General features: G+C 42.7%; 1 protein-coding gene across 2 annotated transcripts in view; it reads right to left on the reverse strand.

The window, feature by feature from the left end:
* LTK (leukocyte receptor tyrosine kinase) overlaps positions 1-22,330 on the reverse strand; it is a 98,437-nt gene that overhangs the window by 56,444 nt on the left and 19,663 nt on the right. Inside the window, exons 2-3 of one of the 2 annotated variants that reach the window (XM_053383203.1) lie at positions 3,990-4,103; positions 111-263 (exon numbers count right to left, since the gene is read on the reverse strand). In XM_053383203.1, coding sequence (XP_053239178.1) covers positions 111-263; positions 3,990-4,103 — 267 coding nt within the window. The remainder of the gene's footprint in view (positions 1-110; positions 264-3,989; positions 4,104-22,330) is intronic. The other variant, XM_053383212.1, reaches the window with a different exon arrangement.

Below are 22,330 nucleotides of genomic sequence, written 5' to 3' on the forward strand. Positions count from 1 at the left end.
ATCTGGAGAATAGTGCTGGATACCACAGTGACTCCAGTTAAGAAAGAACCTTGTCAAAGAAGGCAAGGACAGTTAACGACAAATGCGTGCGCTGTGCACAAATGGACAACCTTCTAGTTTTCTGTTTGATGAGTTGTTCTCTATAATCTGCTGGTGCTCCTGAGAAGTCAGAACAACAACTGAAGACAGGAACCAGTCAGGTTTTCCAGAGGCATTGGTCGATGAAACCCAGGAACAGTTCCACCCAAAGTTACATGTGGTTTCTGTTACAAGAAATGAGAGCGTAATTAGTCAAGATTATTATTACAACGAACAGTGATGACAGTGATTTAAATGAACGAGTCACTGTACTTTTTAACCATAAAACTTTTTAACCATAAAGCAGAAGACAATCTTTGCCCCAGTTTATTTCTCAATATATGTTCAAGAAGTATTAAAGCAACCAAGGAGATGGAGCTGCAACGTTGTTTTGGAGTTGCAGTCAACAGTTAATCAATTTAGTTGACAAAGGGAAGAGAACAGCATTGCTAAAATATAAACACAGGGATTTCTGTGCTCTCATCCTTTCTGAAAGGATGCACCTCAGTTGTTAATTCTAAAGCTAACAATAGATACAATGTTTTTAGGGCAGTGGGACTGCTCTGGAAGCATCCTCACTGTGTTAAGTCCTAAAGATGCCTATTGTCGCTACTGTCAAGTTCAGGGGTGAGAATTGGTTTTGCAAGTTTGGAGAAGCAGCTGCCTGTCCATGGTGCTGACCAACTACTTCCCCCGTTCCATTGAGTCCCCTCGAAAATTCCTCCCAATCCACAGAATGCAATTGGTCATCACAATAACAACCTTTTAGGAAACGAACAATGCTGCAAATGGGCAGATAATTGCATGAATGTGCCATCTTAGCATTTCTTTTCTTCTTTAAAAAAATTTGTACAATTTCCATAAAGCATAACGGAGGGTAGAATTGACAGCTGAGCCACTACACTGGTACCTCGGGTTACAGACGCTTCGGGTTACAGACGCTTCAGGTTACAGACTCCGCTAACCCAGAAATAGTACCTCGGGTTAAGAACTTCAGGGTGAGAACAGAAATCGTGCTCCGGCGGCAGTGGGAGGCCCCATTAGCTAAAGTGGTGCTTCAGGTTAAGAACGGACTTCCAGAACAAATTAAGTTCTTAACCCGAGGTACCACTGTTGGGATACTGCCAGGGGGATAGAGTCCATCATAGCCCCCAAGCTGGCTGCCGGACGATCCATCGATCTCCCGTAGTCACGCAGTATCAGCAATTAGTGACACGAAGCCTCAGAAATAGCTTGCCACATTCTTGGGCTGGTGCACACTCTATCAGCAGAATTCACACAGCGAAAGATGCACAGCAGGAGAGCATATTTACAAGTTTATTCAGCGTTGATCAGAACAAAGAAAAACATGACTGCCTGCTTCAGTGTCTACGACACAGAGAGAAACGAAAGCAAAGACACAACAGAAACATCCTGTGAAACAGGAAATACGCAGGCTATGACACAAACATCCTGCTCCCTTTTAAGGTGGAACGGAAATATCCTAACAACCACTGTATTCAATTGGTTAGCATGCACACCCTGTCATTTTGCTTGTGAAGGTGAGAGGAAAACAAGCTCATCCTGCAGCAGGCAAACAGATCAAAAATTCTGTTTGTATTTTATCTCTCTCCACCTTTAAAACTGTAAGTCAAACATTCAGGTGATCCTGGCACCAGAACACAAATAACACATATTCTTAAAGCCTCCTCTGCTAACCTGCACAGAATTTTGCTTAACGGTTGCCATCAATTTCATTTTAATTAATTTTTATAATGAAATGTTTTTAGAATGTTGGATTATTTGATTGTTTGATTATTTGATTGTTGTTAGCCGCCCTGAGCCCGGCTTTGGCTGGGGAGGGCGGGATATAAATAAAAATTTATTATTATTATTATTATTATTATTATTATTATTATTATTATTATTATTATTTTGTAGTGCAAAGGTTGATGAGCATCAACTTAACACTTCTGCAGCCCAGATTATTATTAAAGTTTGTATACCACCCTTCATCTGAAGATTCCAGGGCAGTTCACAACAAAAAAATACAAAATGAGAACTGTGACCACATTTGAATAAAAAACAAACAAAACAGCTGAGTTAGTCCATAAGGAAAAAAAATACTTTTAAAAAATCTGCAACTGGGCCACATTTTTATCTGGAGAAATCAAAATGTCACAAAGCAGTGTGTAAACTTTTGCGTTCCCTATAACTCTTCATCATGCTACACAAAGCAGGGGCTGACGGGAGAACAAAAATATCCCCCACCAATACAAAAAGTAGTCTGAACACTGAAAACTGCATTAGTCTCTACTAGGTTGAGTTACACATAACAGCTACATTGGAGTTCAGAAAGATTTAAGTTTTAAATTGGAAGTCTTTTAAACTGCAATCTACACTAGAAACATTTCCAGGTTAAACGTAGCTCTGCAAAGCATAGCAAAGCAGTAATACTAAACGCAGCAAAGTTTATAATTGCTTATCTGGAAGTTATGGCTATGATGCAAGTGTCCAGAGGCTGGTTATTATTTTGGGTTTTTTTTACTAAGAGAAGGTTTTTAAAAATGATGTTCAAAGGGTACTCTCAATGGTGTGTTTTACTATATTACACATGGCGTAAGACTATTAGTCACTTTCGGAGCAGATCTACAAATAATCCACAGAAAGAGAACAACATATCTGAAGCACAGTTAGCCCCAGGCAAAAACCACTCAGCCACATCAGAACTTACACAGTTCCCATTATTTTTATAACTGGATAGCTCTCAGTTGTTTAAAACACACAAATTACCATTCTTTCTGTATATTTTCCACCATACCCAGATTGTAGCATGAAAGGGAAATGCATTTACTAACTTATAAACTTTGGAGAGGGGAGTGGGGCTTGAGGGGGGGTTACTTTTATTTGCAAATAAATCAATCATATCCTCCCCTTCATATCTGTGATTTTGCCCCAGTGAGATGCTGGCATTAAATAAACCTTACCAGGGGTGCCCAAACTTTTTTCAAAGAGGGCCAGATTTGATGAAGTGAACATGCGTGAGGGGCCGACCAAAGTTGTTGAGCCCATGGGGGCCAGATTAAATCGACTGGCAGACCAGATTAGGCCCCCGAAACGGACTTTGGACATGCCTGCCATATCCCGTCTAATGAATTCACATTGTATCTTAGATGAGGAATGCATGCCATTCAGACCCTGGCTTGAAGAAACTAACATAATTTACTAATTCCTAATTAAAAGACTACAGTCTGCTAATGCATAGCATGCTTCTTCCATTCAAGTAAATGATTTCTGGAGGACCAAGGGGTGAGTAAGAAAGGCTTTTCTAAAGCCGCATGATTGAATTCATCTGATTATTTGTAGGAGTAAGGGAATGGTTTAGGCAGAATACAGAGAAAGTATAAGCTACAGGGAAATTACTGCAAGATTACTCTCATTCAGTTGTATTTTACACTCTCAATGTCCGGTTCATTTACTGCTCACACTATATGAATGCCATTGGGACAAAAGACTAAGCAGTGAAAATGCATCACTACCTAGGATGAGGAATTGAGTACATTAAACAGAACATGCTGTTCTACTAGTCTTTCAGGTTTGTATCAAGGATGTCTTCCTTAATTATGATATGGAGTCTGATGCCACAATTGATGGTGGCAGGGGAAACCCAGCCAGATGGGTGGGGTATTATTAACAACAACAACAACAACAACAACAACAACAACAACAACTGATGCAGGTGGGTTGAAGTGGATACTGGACACAATAATGGAGAATAGGTCTATTAAGTATCTAAATACTAAGTCCTCTACATTCAGAGAATATGTGCTTGATGTCCATCATTTGCTGAGAAGGAAATAACAGGGGGAATCTGTTACCACCATTGGTAACAGGCTCAGGGAAGCTTCTGAAGACCAAGATGGGAACAATACCTGGGTGGGAGGACTGATCAGGAGAAACCATCCCTCTGCTACTTGGAGACAGCCTAGGAGGCGTGTAGAAGAAAGGGGGGAATTTCTCATCAGGTCTCGTAGAAGCAGAAACAACTACAAAAGAGAGGGGGGAAAGTGCATAAGTGAAATGAAAATACTCCAAGATGTAATTGTTTATACAGATGACTCCCCCCCCCCAATATAAACTCTTGCTGCTAGAAAGCTCCTTTATACTAGGTTGGGCCAGTGGTCCATCAAGTTCAAGTTCAGTACTAGCTCTCCAGAGTTTCAGACAAGAGTCCTTTCCCAGCATTATGAGAGATTGAACATGGGAGCTTCTACATTAAAAGTATGTGCTTTCTTGCCCACCTACACCCCCACCCCTTCCCAATGCTGTCTAATTAAAATAAAATAATGCTGCCCGATTAAAATGTAAATACAGTAAACACCTGACAATGATTTACACAGGCAAAAACAATTGTCCTTCATTGTCCCCATGATTTGCTAATTGGATTATCCAATCATTTTGAATAATGACTTGGCTTGCATACGATGCTAATTTAGAGTGCCAGCACCTACAAATATTGTGTAGAAGTGCCCTAAAGTTTTGAAGTAGGTAAAGATTCTCTGGCAGGCCTACTGCAGTTCTTTACTACCCTTGGCAGCAAAAGGATGCTGCAGTGCTTACAATGATGCAAGCTTCTGTAATGTCTTCTCAACTAATGGACTTCTAAGAGACTGGGATCCTTGAAGCGTAATCCATTTGCATTATTTATCTCTGCCACCCAACAACGTTTTTTCCTTGCGTGTACACTAACAAAGAAACTTTCATGAGTCAAGAACCTAAGATTCTCACTACCAGATTCACTACAGTAGTACCTTGGGTTACATAAGCTTCAGGTTATATACGCTTCAGGTTACAGACTCCGCTAACCCAGAAATAGTACCTCAGGTTAAGAACATTACTTCAGGATGAGAACAGAAATCGTGCTCTGGTGGCATGGCAGCAGCAGCAGGAGGCCCCATTAGTTAAAGTGGTACCTCAGGTTAAGAACAGTTTCAGATTAAGAACAGACTTCCGGAAGGAATTAAGTACTTAACCTGAGGTACCACTGTACTTGTAAATATGAAATCTTACTACAGCAACAATGCATATGCCCTCTGGGGCAGGGATCACATATGTTTTCACTATATCTCACGCTGTGGATGATAATTGGAGGTTAACCAGAAGTCACTGTGAACACTTCCAGAGTCATACAAAACCACCTGGGTCGTTGATTCATTGTGCTTGCAAAAAGATTTGGAATGCTCAAGTGAAATGCTGCTAATAGTCTCCCTTTAGGAAAGCCAGCAATCAGGGCAGTCCTCCCCAACCTGGTTGCATCCAGATGTTTTGGATTCCCATCAGCCATGCTAGCTGGACCGATACTGTAGAAACTGAAGTCCAAAACATCTGGAGGGCAACAGGTTGGTGAAGGGTGCACTTTATAGAAAATTTTGCAATGGTGGGAGGAGATAGGACAAGGTAGGCTAGGTCTCTGAAGTCCCTAAACTTGTCTGGTTTTGAGAAGTGCCTTTCAGAGCAATATCTTGCCCAATGCTTTCAACATGGCTTCTAAAGATCTGACATTCAGATCCTCTTTGCAAAATGCCTTGTAAGGTAGTGCTTTGCAAGGCAGTTCTCAAGACCCCACAATCTGCCGATTGTTGGGTCTTGCTAAGTCTTTTTCAATGTGCATTGCATGATAGCATGTTGAAAGGGGCTTTACAAGACCTGAACATCAGCTGATTGTTGGGTCCTGAGAATGCCCTTGTGAAGCAGTATCTGGCAAAGCATTCAGCCCACAGGGGGTAGGGGGAAGAACATCTGGCCCATGAGCCACATCCAGTTCCCCAGTCTGGCCCTAAAGATTAACAAGACATTGCTCCTACATTTTGAATACCCTGTTTTCACTGGTCTCATTAGTGAAAACAGTGAACAACTGAGGTCTTCCATTTAACCAGTATTGAGTTCCAAAAGCCAACAAACTCCAGATGCTCCACCTTTAACCCACCAGAACTCCTTACCTAGAAGTTTAAGTTCTGATTCTACCTGTTACTCTTCTGGTTCCTCCCTGTCTCTGCCCCAGACCTAAGATTCATCCATGCACTGTCCTAGCTCCACCTCAACTGCCAATATAGACTGCTATTCTTCTCTGCAAAAAACCCAAAGGTGTCTTGCTGAGGCTTCCCATCTCTTCAATTCAAGAATGCTGTTAAATGTGAGATATGCCAGATGGCTTACATCTAGCATCTTTGGCAATTCTTATACCTAGAAAAGGATTAAAACCATACCAACAACAAAGTCATAATGAATTACGGCTACATAAATATTCTAAAGTCCTAGGTGCCTGCTAACATCAGCCTTTGTCTCAGTACTAGCCACATCTAAGGCTCAAATAGATTCTTCATATTCCCAAGCAGAACCATCACTTCTTGCGGTATACAGCAGGAACCTGAAGCTTTTCCACCCCTCTAATAAACAAAATGTATACAGTTGCAGGTTGAGCAACCACCTTCTCAAATACAATAAATAAATGTTGCTTCTGGGCCATATTTAACCTCATTATTTGTCTGTTTGTTTGTTTTTTGCACACTGGCCTTCATCCAAAGATCACAGCGCAGTTCACAACATAAAAATACAAAATGAGAACACACAATACATAATAAAGCAAAAACAAACCAGTAACTCCCCTCCCACAAACACATTTAAAAGGCCATAGAATGTTAATCAGCCAAAGTCCTGGCTATAGAGAAAGGTTTTCACTTGGTACCTAAATATATGTTATGAAGGTGCCAGGTGAGCCTCCCTGGGGAGAACATTCTACAAACGAGGAGCCACTGCAGAAAAGGCTTCACTATGAATGGGGAAAGCTAAACAAGTTATTAAATGGAATCTATAAGAACGAACAATCTTAGCTGTTAATAGAGGAAGAACCAGGACATGATTACACAGGCTGAACAGCCCAATTTGGAGGGTGGAACAAGATGCCCCATGTCCGGGAAGAGCCTGAGAAGCATTAATGCAGGACCCCCTTCCTCCACTACAGAAAAAATTATCATGCTTAAAATGTGTCAGATTTATCTACCAAGTTCTTTGGGTGAAAGAAGGTGTATTTTTCACGAAACACAATGGATTTAATCAACTTAACTTTCTTCTTGTATCATTAAATAGTAGACAGATTTCTTTGCTTAAGTGGGTATTATAAAGCAACAGACAAAATGAAGGAAACTGAACTTCAAGAAATGTTTGTGACACGCAATAAATATTAACAAGAAGTGCAGGTTTACATACCAGGCTTATAATAACCACTGGGGGAAACAACATTAAGTGTAAACAGGCAGAAACTCAGTTTTACATGCAGTAAATATGGTGCATAGGTGTTAGTTACGGAAGATTTTATGTAGGTTGCCAATGTACATTTTATTTTGTAAACTACTCATTTGTAGTATGAATGAATGCAAGGTTTACAAAAGTCTTTGGCTATATGTAATAAAGTTTATTACTTCTCCAGTATTGGGGAATTTATGAGCTTGTGGGAAACCCTTTTGCCCACATAAGTTCCTAAGGTTAAAGGACTGGTTTGGTAGAATGGGATGGGATGTCTGGAAAACGTTTGATCAACTTTTATCACCCAAAAACTGTCATAGGGTACAATTCTATGGTTCTTGGGGGGGGGGTCTCTGAGGCTGTAGGATCTAACATATCTACATCTCCTGACAGGCAAGTGGATTGTATGAGAACTTGTCTGCCCAGGACAAACATTGTAGGCAACATGAGACATCATCCAATCTGCCAGAGAGTGCAGTGGCGTAGCGTGGGGGGTGCAGGGGGGGCCGGCCGCACCGGGCGCAACATCTGGGGGGGGCGCTCGCACTTGCAGCTCTCTGCCCCTACCTGGCTCACTCACTCTCTCTCACTGCAGTGCTGGCTGTGCGAATCCGATCTGAGCCGCCGGGTTGCCGCCCACTGTGGAGGGGGTGGGTGCCAGGCGTGCAGTGCGGAGAGAGAGCGAGGGACTATCTGGGGGAGGGACAGTGCAGTGGCCGCCCAGCGCAGCGCTGAGCGTGGGAGAGAACCACACCAGACCAGACCAGGCAGCAGCAAGAAGAAGCTGGCAGCGGCGGCAGGTTAGGGGTTAGGGGGTGCAAATTACTTGCCTTGCCCCGGGTGCTGACAACCCACGCTACGCCGCTGAGAGAGTGCACAGGAAGAATTAGTGATCGTGGTAAATGTGGAGACCAGTGGTATTGGGAAATGTGACAAGGACCAGCTCCCCTATCAGATCCTTCTTCCAGACCAGAAGACATGATTTTGACAGATTCTACACAGATTCAGAAGATTAACTCCTGGGGCAACCCCTGTTACCCCTCACTATAGCAGCCAAGAGCTATAAAACAAGGCAACAGCCACTGCTCTGTCTAGGGTTCTGGTCTTGACTTGCTTCTGACTCACCTGAACATGACTCAACCAAAACTGCTGCTGCACTACTAAGCCTGTTCCCTGGAAAAAAATAGAGGCCTGGGATGTCAAGGTTGATTAGGAGGTTGAAATCCAGACCCCTAAATTTGTCTGGCCAGCGTTGAAGATGGACTACTGGACTAGGTAGAACTTTAGTAGTTCTTATGCAGCACATCAAAGTCTTAGGACTCACAGAGTGGCCCATTGAATTAATTACAAGAGTGAGAACAACCTTTGGAACAGACTAGATTAAGAGGAAGACTTCTTTGTACTTGAGGAAAGAACACTTAATTGCCATAACTTGGTTTTCAGAACTTGAAGTGACAGCAATAAAGAGAAGTGCTTTACGTTAATAGCTTTTTATTGACAGGTACCTACATGTTCTTCTTTGAGAAAAGATGACCTCAGACATCTCCCAAGACACAGTTCATTCAGGGAAAGTTAATGGAACTATTCCACCAAACACTGTCTTGAGTTCTCCCTCTAAAAAAATGAATTAAGTAAGAAGAACTTTTAAAAATGTTTAGCAGCTAAGCTATCAACATTGCATCCCTTCAGGCTAGCTGTTTATTACAGATCTCTTTCACTTTCATAGTAAAAGGGAGTTTGCTTATACACGGTGATGAGTAAATCTCAGTGATAACTCAATTTGTACGCCCTCAGATGCCTCTTTGCAAATTCCAGAAATCTGCACATGTGGATTTGGACAGGAAGAGACAGAGTGGTAGTTAATACAGGCCAAGAGGCATGTGCATTTTCAACAACAGAATAAAGATGAAAGAAAGCATAAAATAGCATAGTACAGCTATACTAGGCAAACATAGCTTGTCATTCACAAACAAACAAACAAACAAACAAACAAACAAACAAACCATTAACTACAACTACATATGCAAGCTCTTTTTTCCTAAACGAAGCAAGCAATTTGTCTAAGAACAAGTACAAATTTATCCTAAAATGTTGTAGTTTTGAATTACTCATTCCACTTTCCAAAGTGGAAGGAATGCACTAGGAGTCCTTCATTATATCCCAATCATTGGGATCTAAACAATATTTTTAGTACATGGATGCGGTTACCAGCTCATTGTAGCAAAGGAAAAAAATAATAATGAGAAAGCGTGTTCTCCAATAAATGAGAGCACGTGTTGCGGTGTGGGCCACCAGGCCAGGCCTCTTGTTGCCAGGCAGGTTAATAGTTGTTGCCTGGCATCATGATTGGGTAACCGGGTTGCTGGGGCAAATTGTATGTTGCAAATTGGGTGGGTGGGACCATAGTCTTTAAATATTGGTGCACTCTGGTTTCTCTTTCTCTTTGCAGAGTGCATCGGATCACCCACCCGCCCGCCCTCTTTCCGGTTGACCTTGCTTTGCCTGTCATGGGGTCGTCTGCTTTGGAGCAGGGGCCTTGTAGGAATTTTGCCATTTGGTGATTGGCTGTGCCATTTGGTTTTGCCTACTACTCAGCAATTCGTCACAACTTGTAAGGTTGCGGTTAGGCATTGGTTATAATATGCTGGTGGTGGAGGGGTCAGGCTGGGCCTGCCCCTCCTATTGCGCTGAAGGGAATTCCGTTAAAGGAATCCTGGGGCTTGCCACGATTTCGTCCAATCCCTGTTATGGGACCAGGGCCGCCCAATCCCTGTTATGGGAATCCTTGTTATAGGACCGGGCAGGCAAGCTTTCGGGGAGCTGCTGGGGTGAGCGGCGTGGGTCCGACGCTTAGCTCAAGTGACCCCCCAGTTTGACTTTCTCTTCTACTGGCTACCGATCGGACCTCGGGATGTCAGTTCTGTCCCAGGCGGGGGGACAGATAGTCATAACCAATGTCTAAACAACCACTCACTGATTTTGTATTTTAATAAATTTGTGGCCAAAATAGTGCCCAAAAACCAAAACAAAAATTATGTGTTATGTGTGAAGTTATTTGATGGGTGGCCTGGGGACCTATACACGCAAAGCGTTTCTTCATGTTTAGAAAGTTCGCATTTACTGACTACTACTATAATGGAAATTTTAACCTGTTTCACTAATAAATCTGAACAAAGATTGTGGCTGTGAGCTTGTAGTTTGATATCTTTGTCAGTGGAATGAAAATTTAATGTGAATAAGATTTTTGGAACTGAAAGAAATCCCTGAGACTACATGTCTGCCTCTGACATTAGAGCAGACACAGACATTTGATTTTGATGGTTGCGGTGCAGCAACATAAGACACCAACCAGCAACTCAAACAATTCCACTGTATCCAAAAGTAGCTGTGCTTGCTCAAGACACAACTTTCAATTGTAGCTGACCCCCCATACCCACTGCAGTACCTGGTCCCCTCCTTAAAGGTACTCCTGAAGACAGAGGAAGAGTGTGCCTCAATTCTACAGCCTTCCTCTTTCCTCCGTTACAATATTGGTATTTGTTTTTTTAAAAATCCTATAGCAACATGGCTTTATATCTACAAAGGAAAGAGGATCCCTTAAAAAGAAATAAACCCGTTTACTCTTAATGTTAAGCATTTGGTGGTGACAAAATACTTACTTTTAAAATGTTTTTTTATTGCCTTTACTTATACATAAGCTTGTACAATTAAATGCAGCACAGCAAACCCCACCTCCTACTTTGCAGTAGGTGAAGTCAGGCAGGATTTCAAATACATTAGTTTTTCACAGAGATAATCCAAAATCATGCTTTCTTTGACCGGCCCTTCTATGATTCAGCTACCTGACAGCTTGCTTCCTGCACCTTTCTCCCAAGAGAGATTACCAGAGAGCTGAACAGGGATTGTGTGTTCATCAGTCCTTCCTATCCTGTTTCCATAAAGTGTATCTACTTGCTGGAATAGACCGAAGACACATTCATTTCACCTCAGGTACTGAAAGAATCTTGGGCCAAAGAGGAAGAAGGATCTCCCAGGATTGTTGCTTTTTTAACAGAAACAAAAATCACAACTAGAGAGGCTGCTGTTGCATTTGGGTCTTACTTGCAGGTTTCCCATAGGCATCTGGCTGGCTACTGTGAGAACAAAATGGCAGGCTAGATGGGCCTTTGGTCTGATCCAGACGGGCTTTTCTTATGCTGTCATGTTCTAGTGTTGCTTTCTGGCTTTCATGCAGCTATTAAAGACATTGAGTCTTGGCCCATGAAAAAACACCAACCCTAACATAACCCTGTAAAGAGAGACATATAGGAGAATGGACTTTGTACACCACACATTTCTGAAAGAGAATATGGTTGCTCTCCAAATACACAACTGAAAGAGGTCAACAAGAAAGAAAAGGTTTACAAGGAAGCCAGAGAATTAGCTGTGCTGACTGGCTTCCTTCCATACCACATTTGAAAACATATCCTAGTATTCCAGTAAAGAGATAAAGAAGGGAGGGAAAGAGTTTGTTTCATTAGTAAGCTCATTGTACTTTGGTTTTCTGTTTATTTCACTAGCTGCTGATATCTCATGTGCTGAGTTACACAAGTTTTTGACTCAAACATTGGAGCTTTTGCTGTCCCGAAATGGAATAACCCTGTGGGTTTTATGTCTCCAGATGTTCTCCTCCTGTCCTTTCTTCTTTCTTCCTTTCCCCGCTATCTTTTTTGTGTAATGGGCTACCACAGTTGTCCCCTGGTCCAGGAACAGAGAACCTTTTAAAGCCCAAGGCCCACAATCCTTTATGTGCAAACTTCTGGAGGACACATGCAGTGGTGGGTGCAGTCAGAAGCAGAAGTGAGTAGAGCAGAGGATTTGTATCTCACCTTTGTACAGAAAGCTACATTCCATCAGAAATATATCCATCCAGGCAAAGCAAGAGGCATTATCACAATTCAAGGACACGGTCAGGCAAGAGCACTCAATGACGGTGTGGAGCAGGGCCAGGGGAGAGAAGCATGGCCTCATGGGCTGCACAGAGAGGCCTGGAAGGCTGCAGCTGGTCCATGAGCCTGTGGGAAATGCAGCCTCATATAACAAGCGTGTTTGGCTCTATTTAACTGCATGAAGGGGTTAAGACCATAGAGTAAGCTGTTGCTAGTCTTGACTAGGTCACGGTCCCTCATGCCCGGTGATGGGCAGTTCTTTTGTTTGCCTTCTTTCTTCCACCATGTGAACCCAACCTGAGAGGACATCTGTGCTGACTGCTCCAAGCTCAGACCATGTGTTCAGAAAGTTTTAGCATACTTTGTAAACTAAGTTCTTCTACCCGGGGTTTTTATTTTTTTGCTGCTATATGGAAATACACAAGAATTTGATCTTTGATGAGTTTGTAAGTAAACTTCTTTTAAAATTACCAAAGTGTTTGATCTATTCGCTGCAAAAGGGGGTAGAAAGGGGAAGTTGCTGTAAGTGACTTACCGTGGGATATTCAAAAGCCTAAACACCCACACTTCACTTTGTTGCAGGTATGTTTTTGTGTTTTAAAACCTCTGCTCTCTCTTACCGGAAAGTATTCTGCCAGAGTTTGCATCTAGGGATCTATCCACATGCACTTATAGTAATATATACCAAACCACAGAGCCAATACTTCCCCACCCATGTCCTAATCTAATACAATAAAATAAAAATAAACATACAAACAATCCCATCCTGCCAAATTGAGGAGAAAACTTAACAATTCACATAACTTCATCCTGCATGATTATAGCTCTAAATAGCTATGGAAGCTGAAGTTTCCTCTTGCTGGAATAAACTGATTATATGTGCACAAGCACTGTACACTCACTAATCACTACTATGGGCAAGGTCAAGTCTTTGATGTCAGCATTGAGCATTAGAGACACTGGACGTCCAGTACAGCTGTGATTCTGAGCCTCCCCCTCTTCCCTGATTGTAGTGGGTGGGGGGAGTCTCTATTGTGCTCAGCTTTCCAATTGCCAGCAGATTAGACAATCACCATGACAACTGCGGTGGCCAAATTTGTGAAAATACATATATCCAAGGATTCCTTCTGAGACCAGTTTTGACAAAGCTGTTGCTGGTCTGTAACTGGCTAGTAAAATTTAATATTGTGTCTGTAAACAGAAAGACAACCAAAAAAGCTTAACTTTTTAAAAACCCTCAAGCAAAACTGTCATGTGTCTGCGCACACACACACACACACACACACACACTTTAATGTCTCTCCACTGCCCCACTTTAACTATTCTCTAAATACAATTAAAATCTTGGGATCTGCCTGTGGATGTTACTGATAATGTCTATCACATGCCTGACAGACGAGTCGGCCCCCCCCCCCTTCTTCATGAGGGAAGCCCTTGTTCTTCCTGCCTTTCCTGGAGCCAGAGCATTTTATGACTGAAAATACATTTCTCTTCCTTCAGGAAGAATTTTTTCAATATGAGGTAGACTCTAAATTTATCCAAAAACTACTTGTTTTCTCTTTTCCTAAACACACACACAATCAATCAGAATGTCAGTTGAATGCTTGCCCCTTAGGGTGTTTAGCAAGTTTCTTTTGCAGTGTGGGGTGAAGAAAAAGACTGATAGGTCCAGTGGCTTGCGTTCCACCCTCCTTTGTTGTTGTTTAGTCGTTTAGTCGTGTCCGACTCTTCGTGACCCCATGGACCAGAGCACGCCAGGCACCTCTGTCCTCCACTACCTCCACTACCTCCCGCAGTTTGGTCAGACTCCTTACCGCTACATTTATCCAAAGGCTTGAAACCTAACTTTTTCCCTGATCTTGGAATCATTTGTTTGACCCTGCAGTACAGTCATGTTGAAATCCTCAGAGTGATCATAGCATATACTGTATTTTTCGCCCTATATTTCGCCCGTATTTTCATCCAAAAATGAAGGGGAAATCTGTGTGCGTCCTATGGGGCGAATGCAGGCTTTCGCTGAAGCTTGGAGACCGAGAGGGGTCGGTGTGCACCGACCCCTCTCGCTCTCCAGGCTTCAGGAAGATATCCGCAGCCTAGGGAGCCCTGCAGGAGTTCCCGCAGGGTTCCCTAGGCTGTGGATAGCATCCTGCCGCCCGGAGTGCTCTGAAGCAGAGCGCCCCGTGCTTCGGGAAGATATCCTTTTCTCCTCTAAAAACTACGGTAGGTGCGTTTTTAAAAGCTCGGGCTTCCCCCGCGGCTGGGGGGGGGGATAATTTTTTTTCTTTATTTCCCCCCCCAAAAAATTAGGTGCGTCCTATGGGCCGGTGTGTCCTATAGGGTGAGAAAAACGGTATATTCTTCTTGCTAAGTAATCATAAGCACTCCTGAACTTTGTGCCTCCCCATTGAAGAGCATGGGGAAATCAATGAACTTTTTTGGCAGAATTCAATGGAATTTGCAGCCATAATGGCCCTCTGCTTCCAGTCATACATATGCACACAAAGCAAAACAAAAACAAACAAAAAACCCCCACTGGAACAGTTTCTGAAAAATTCCTTCTACATCTTTACCAAAATCACATAAAAAATACAAACCTTGTAAGGAAGGAATAATTGGTAGGAATAATTCCCTGTCACTTACAAAATTACCCTCACTTCTTCTCCCTCCCTGGCATTTTCCTTACATAGTAAGCTTGTGGGGAACGTGGGGATATATCAATGTTTTCAGGCATACTGTCGTTTTATTACAGTCAGTGACCAGTATCAGGATAAAATCACCAATTGCAAAATTTAAAATTTCAGAACAAACTGAAATAAATAAAATTACATATCTATAAAAAAGCAGTTCTAGCTGGCGTACTACCTGTCTCTCTGGTACTCATGAACCACTAATTGACTGTGATTTTATGTAAATTGTGTTATTTTTACTGTTGTTAGCCGCTCTGAGCCCAGCTTTGGCTGGGGAGGGCAGGATATAAATAAAAATTATTATTATTACTATTATTATTATTATTATTATTATTAATAATAACAAAGCTTTTGGAGGACCCAAGTTTTGTTCAGGCCACTCCAGAGGAAGCTGGATCACTTCAGACAAACTCCTGAAATCTCCCCAGATCAGCCAGATTTGCTTCAGGGTATATATGAAGGAACTGCACGCCCATAGAATTCCCTATTAACCAACTATTCCAAGCAAATGATCTGTTTATTGAGCATTCATCCTGATTTGTTTGCCCAATGAGGTTTGGACATAGTCTTTATTCAGTATTCATACTGATTGTTTGCAGAGTAGTTATGTGACAATGAACATTCAACCTGATTTGCTTGTGTAGTAGTTGTACGTCTTTCTATTAACATTCACCCACCCCATAGTTCTTAGTGCATTGCCCTGTCACCTTCATAGAATCACAGAAACCTAATCCCCCAAAGTCCTTTTTTAAAAAGTGGATTTGTTGAGCTCTTGGGTGAAAGAACCTGGTAATTCTCTTCAATTGTGGAAACTTACATTTATAGTGTGCTCTTGAATCTCTCCTGCAAATTGCTCACTGCCTGGAAGTGACTTTAGTCAGGGACAGCTTCAGGATTTGTGAAGCTCCAAGCTGTCTTCAGGTCCCCACAACAGACTAGCATATATTGGGCACCCATATATTTAAAAAACACTGCTCCCCCCCAAAGAATCCTGGGAACTGTAGTTCACTCCTTGCAGAGCTACAACTCCCAGCACCCTTCATAAACTACAGTCCCCATGATTCTCTGGGGGAGGCAATGTGCTTTGAATGTGTGACATATATGTAGCCTAAGTGCCCCCAGGAGCCCCCCTCCCATCTAATAGTGTGGTGAGAATACCTTAAGGATATGCCTGAAGTCTTATTCTAACACTGCTAATAATCATAATCATAATCATAATCATAATCATAATCATAATTTATTATTTATAGCCCGCCCATCTGGCTGAGTTTCCCCAGCCGCTCTGGGCGGCTCCCAAGAGAATATTAAAAACACATAAAACATCAAACATCAAAAACTTCCCTCAACAGGGCTGCCTTCTAAAAGTCTGGTAGTTGTTGTTCTCTTTGACATCTGGTGGGAGGGCATTCCACAGGGCGGATGCCACTACTGAGAAGGCCCCCTGCCTGGTTCCCTGTAACTTGGCTTCTCGCAGTGAGGGAACCGCCAGAAGGCCCTCAACGCTGGACCTCAGTGTCCAGGCTGAACAACGGGGGTGGAGACGCTCCTTCAGGTATACTGGACCGAGGCCATTTAGGGCTTTAAAGGTCAGCACCAACACTTTGAATTGTGCTCGGAAACGTACTGGGAGCCAATGTAGGTCTTTCAGGACCGGTGTTATATGGTCTCGGTGGCCATTCCCAGTCACCAGTCTAGCTGCCGCATGCTGGATTAATGACCCATTAGATGACCCATTAAAAAGGGCAGTGGAGATGGGATGCTCGGATTCAGCCAGATGCTGGAGCTGGAAGAGACTGGGAAGAGGTGCATAATAATGGGTCCCTTTGATTCTGCCTAACAACCCTCCAGCCATGTGAAAGAGCCCAAGGGTTAGGCTGACCTCCTTAGGGTGGTCATTCAAAGTGAGTCAGCTCCAGTGCATGAACTAGAGTGCTTGAATAAACTTGTAGCTCTCACATTGCTTTTATGCAATTAAAGCTCATGCACAAAGCCTCCATATTATCTCTAAAGAAGTTTCTGTGAAGTCATTTTTTTATCCTTGCTTGGTGCTGGGCTGCTCTACTCCAGCAAGACCATCCAAGAACAATTGTAGTGAGAAGTTCTTAAGATGCCACAAGCCTCACGCAGGAGGGCTCTTTACCTTCTTCCAGCTCCTGAGCGAAACTGAGGATTGAGACAAAGCCGTATCAGTCCAAACTTTAGCATGCAAGCTGACACCAAGCAGAGCTACTGCACGACACCGTGGCTTCTGTCAAATCCCTTGTGGCATTTCCAGATAGGAAAGGGGTCATGCAGAGCCCCCTCTCCCTTTTCTGCGCCCCCTGAGCTGAGTGGAGAAGGCTCAGCAACTGTCCCGAGGACATCCTGATCTTTTAACCTCATTAGACCATTTCAATTTCTGTAGCATCTAAGGGGAATGTCATTAATGGTGTCAGAAAGAAAGCCTAGTTCATCTGCCTCAAAGAAACCATTCTAGTAATCCAGTTACTGAGGAAGAAGGAAGGAAGGAAGGACAGAAGGGATGGTTCCTATTTTCTCATTGCTCCACTAGCTGGGAGAGAGCTGGCACAAAGACACATGTCTAATGAGCGCCTCATTTCCTCAGCAGTGGCACTGGCGTTCAAAGTAAATCATTTGGGACAATTTTAAAAGCGCTTTTGAAATGAAAACTGAAGCTCATTTTCAGCCACCCTTCCCCAATAAATGGAAAGCAGCTTTGTTTCAAAGAATGAGGTTATTTCATGGCATAATAGCAACAAGTTGGCCTAGTGGATAAGGGCATAACTGGTTGTTATAAGAGATACAGAACTGCTGTCATTCCTTGTATCTTATAACATCTAGTTTGGCCCTTCGTGCAGTATTAAACGTACCGTGTTTTGAACCTTTATTTCTGACCCAGGTCAGCATTATGAAAAATTAATTACCTTGTCATATGAACCACCAGTCCATTGTCTCAACCGGCTATTGTTACGTTCCTGAACTTCCAGTCAAATACTAAATACAGTGGAAGGTGAAACCAAACCACAAAACAAGAACATCCAAAATATATGATGCTATCTGAGCAGACAAACTGAGAGATAAAGGTCCTTAATGAGATATTCTGTTTATTAGATCACCGTAGTAATTCAAAAGAGCTATGTTTGCCCCTGTGATGATCTGAGCTTCCTTGACATTGGTACAGCCTCTTTACATGGCCCAAAGTCTATTTCAGAAGCTTGCAAAATCAGCCTCACAGGTTATATAATGACCTCCAGTTGACTACATTGCTGCTGTATATTGGGATGGAGGCGGGAGCAAGGTCATTGCAGTGCAAATGCATCTGCTGAGCCAACTGTGCTGCTTTCCCACCTGCCTTCTCTCAATTGTGCTATGCAGCAGTGATGTAGGCAACCAAAGGTTAAGCGGGCACTGCTGCCCTGCCCAACACCACAATCCACTACTGAGAAGAGCCCTGCTGAATCAGACCCAATGCCTACCTGGTCCAGATCTCTGTTCTCATAGTGACCAACCAGATGCTTATGAGAAGCCTGCAAGCAAGCAAGACATGAGTGCATAGAAATCACCCAAACCTAAGCTCCTTTGAGGGACATTCATACTGCCTCTGATAACTGAAAGATATACAATATGTCCTCTTGGCTAGAACCCATTGATAATCTTATCCTCCATTAATCTGTCCAATCCTCTTTTAAAGCTACCCATGCTAGCACAATGATATATAGTGTTGGCATAGGAGTACAGTGTGGACTATGGGTGGGATTCACCGAAAGAGTCTCGCAAGTACATGCCCTATGTGAGGGCTTCCGCTTTCGCAATGGGACTTCCCCTCCTCATCCCCCATGACCTCTAGTGCCCCCACAAATTGGCTCTAGGGGATCAGTAGGACCCCCCCCGAATTGTGTGCAAGGGGAGGAGAGGAGGGATCATTCCATCTGGCAATGCTGGTGCCGATGGAACAGTCACCATGGTGCTTTGTTGTCACGATTAGAGATGCATGGGAATTGGCACTGTAATTGTTAGACACATCCACACTGAATCACCTCTGATACCCAAAGACCATTCTCTAGATACCACCATATGCTCCTTCACTCACTTTGAAAAATAATTTTCTCTCCTGCAGTTGGGATCTTGGTTGCAATATTTTGTCCTTTTTTACCTATCTTGCTTTCATGTGACAAGGCAGTTTATTATGCACAAAAATGTCTTCCCATGGAGGGTACGTTTGAAGTGTAAGATAGAATTGCTGTAATATGCCGTTAGTCATCTGAGTTCCAGGCTATTATCTATCATTAACTCATTTGGAATATCAGGATGTACAAACTGTTGTTTATAATGCACTGTTCTACCGTTGCCTGACAAGCTGCTCAACAAAAGCTGGCCTTTCACAATTCATTCAAACAAACATGCACCAATCTGAGACTGAGAAGAGGAATCTGTTGAGGGTTCAAACATGACTTTTCACTGTGCTTTTGCATTCATTTCAAAGTTGGCGCTGATTTGCTTATCTGTTTGCTTAGCATCGGCAGAAATCTTGATACATAGTAAGAATTTTGCAATTTGGCCTCTTTCTCATACTCTCTGAAACACATGAGATTTGGAACTTCATACAGCATAGTATTTTGCACAAATTACACACATGTGTAAATCCTGCCGCATGCCTCATTCCCAAAAATCCAGTGCTCTGCATGCTAATCAGAAGAAAAGAGACGTAAGACGGTGCAATCCTGTGCATGTTTATTCAGAAATAAACCCTACAGCAGGATTCATTCTCAAGCAAGTGTGTACACAGGAGTCCAACACTGGAGTCCAACAACATCTAGAGGGTCACAGGTTCACCAGTCATGTGCTAAACAAAGCTTTGTGGTTTGTTTTAAACATAATATGCACATGTCACTTAGGACTCAGCTAGACTGGTAAAGAAAAAGTGACTTATATGTGTTGCATGTGCGATATAACATTGTGCACAATTTTACACATCACTTGGGAAGACAGGCGAACTAATATCAGCATACCAGAAGAAGCAAAGATCACCAGTGGTGAAGCAATGATTCTTCAACATCAACTTCATTGGACTGGTCATGTTGTGCGGATGCCTGATAATCGTCTTCCAAAGCAACTACTCTATTCCGAACTTAAAAATGGAAAGCGTATTGCTGGTGGTCAACAAAAGAGGTTTAAAGATTGTCTCAAGGCAAATCTAAAAAAATGTAGTATAAACACTGACAACTGGGAAGCACTGGCCTGCAGGCGCTCCAGTTGGAGAACAGTCTTTACCAAAGGTGTCATGGGCTTTGAAGACACTCGAACTCAGGATGCAAGGGAGATACGTGCTAAGAGGAAGGCACGCTTGGCAAATCCTCACCGTGAGCAACTCCCACCCAGAAACCAATGTCCCCACTGGAAGGACGTGTGGATCCAGAACTGGCCTCCATAGTCACTTACAGACTCATTGTTAAAACCATGTTTGTGGAAGATAATCTTACTCGGCTACAAGTTACAGATAGGTAGCCATGTTGGTCTGCCATAGTCAAAACAAAAAATTTTTTTTCCTTCCAGTAGCACCTTAAAGACCAACTAAGTTAGTTCTTGGTATGAGCTTTCGTGTGCATGCACACTTCTTCAGATTCTTCAGGTATCTGAAGAAGTGTGCATGCACACGAAAGCTCATACCAAGAACTAACTTAGTTGGTCTTTAAGGTGCTACTGGAAGGAAAAAATTTTTTTTGTTTCGGCTACAAGTGATCACCAAAGAGAAGAGATAACATTGTGCCACCAGATGGCAATGTGGAGTCCCATTTTTCTCTACCTGTTTCCCCTGTTCTTATTGAATTCCTGATCATGGAGAGAATCATAGAATCATAGAACTGTAGAGCTGGAAGGGACCGTGAGGGTCATCTAGTCCAACCCCCTGCAATGCAGGAATCTCAGCTAAAGCATGCATGACAGATGCCCTTCCAACCTCTGCTTATAAACCTCCAAGGAAGGAGACGCCACAACCTCCCAAGGAAACAAATAATGCTTCAGACACAATGCTAAACGAGCTGCTCTGTTGTTTCTCTGCTTGACTAAGGGGGGAGCTAAATGGGATTGTTTAAACTGTGTGTTTAAACTGTGGTTAAAACAAATGCTTAGGCTTAGTGTTGCATGTGAGTGCAGAAGAAGAGTTTGGATTTGATATTCTGCTTCATCACTACCCTAAGGAGTCTCAAAGCGGCTAACAATCTCCTATCCCTTCCTCACAACAAACACTCTGTGAGGTGGGCGAGGCTGAGACACTTCAGAGTAGTGTGACTAGCCCAAGGTCACCCAGCAGCTGCATGTGGAGGAGCGGGGAATCAAACTCGGTTCACCAGATTACGAGTCTACTGCTCTTAACCACTACACCAAACTAGTACTCAATTGTAGTCAATGTGATGTGATCACTGCTGCAGCAGATTAAGCGGCGGCGGCGGCGGGGGGGGGGGGGGGGAGGTTCCAAAAGGTTAGTTTGCTCCTTGGAGAATGAACCTAAAATTGCTAAGTAATTTGAACATTTTCAGCTATTATATGGAGATGGGTGCTAGCACTGCCTACAATCTATCCAGGTTATAAGCCAATTGTTTAGGATGGTAAAAGGGCGGACCAATGCCATTACTGGAAAAGGAGCAATTTCATTCATTCACAATAAAAAGTCCCGTTCCAGGTCTAGTACTGCTGTAGTGACCGAGTTCATTATTTCTTCTCTTGCTACAAAGGCAAAAAAATTGTTTCCTGACATAGCGAACTCATGAGTGTTTACCAATTTTAATTTAAAGGTCCTGATTAATGGAATAGTAGGCATTCTGGTGAATGAATTGTTTTGGTTGTATGAAGGATGGTTCAGACATTTCTTTAAATATCATTTTTTTAAAACCACAAAAGGGTCTCATAGCGGCTTACAGGTCAATAATAACAAAACAGTTACTGCCCCAAGGCTTACAACCAACAGGACACGACACCAAAAAAAAAAAAAATTAAAAAAAATTGGGAGGGGAAATGAAATAAGCAAACTAGGGTACCCTACCCGTTCCTAGTTACAAGTCCTTCTGTTGACAAGCTGAAATGGAAAGAGCTCAAGGAAAGGAGGAGACAAAAGTTGCTGGTTTCTTGGATGCACTGATGTCTTGGCCCAGCAACTCGTCAGTGCAGACAATACTGAGCCAGGTGGACTAACGGTCACTCAGTCTAAAACAGCTTCCTATTCTCCCCTTCACATCCAGCAGTTAAGGCTGACTAAAATGGAACTCACACACCTCACTGCCTTGCCGAGGAGATGCATAAGAAGTCTAATGAAGACTTTCATATGCCACCCCTTGTAATATGTATTACAACACAAAACAA

The sequence above is a fragment of the Podarcis raffonei genome, chromosome 1 (genome assembly GCF_027172205.1).
Source record: "Podarcis raffonei isolate rPodRaf1 chromosome 1, rPodRaf1.pri, whole genome shotgun sequence".
Lineage (NCBI taxonomy): Eukaryota > Metazoa > Chordata > Lepidosauria > Squamata > Lacertidae > Podarcis > Podarcis raffonei.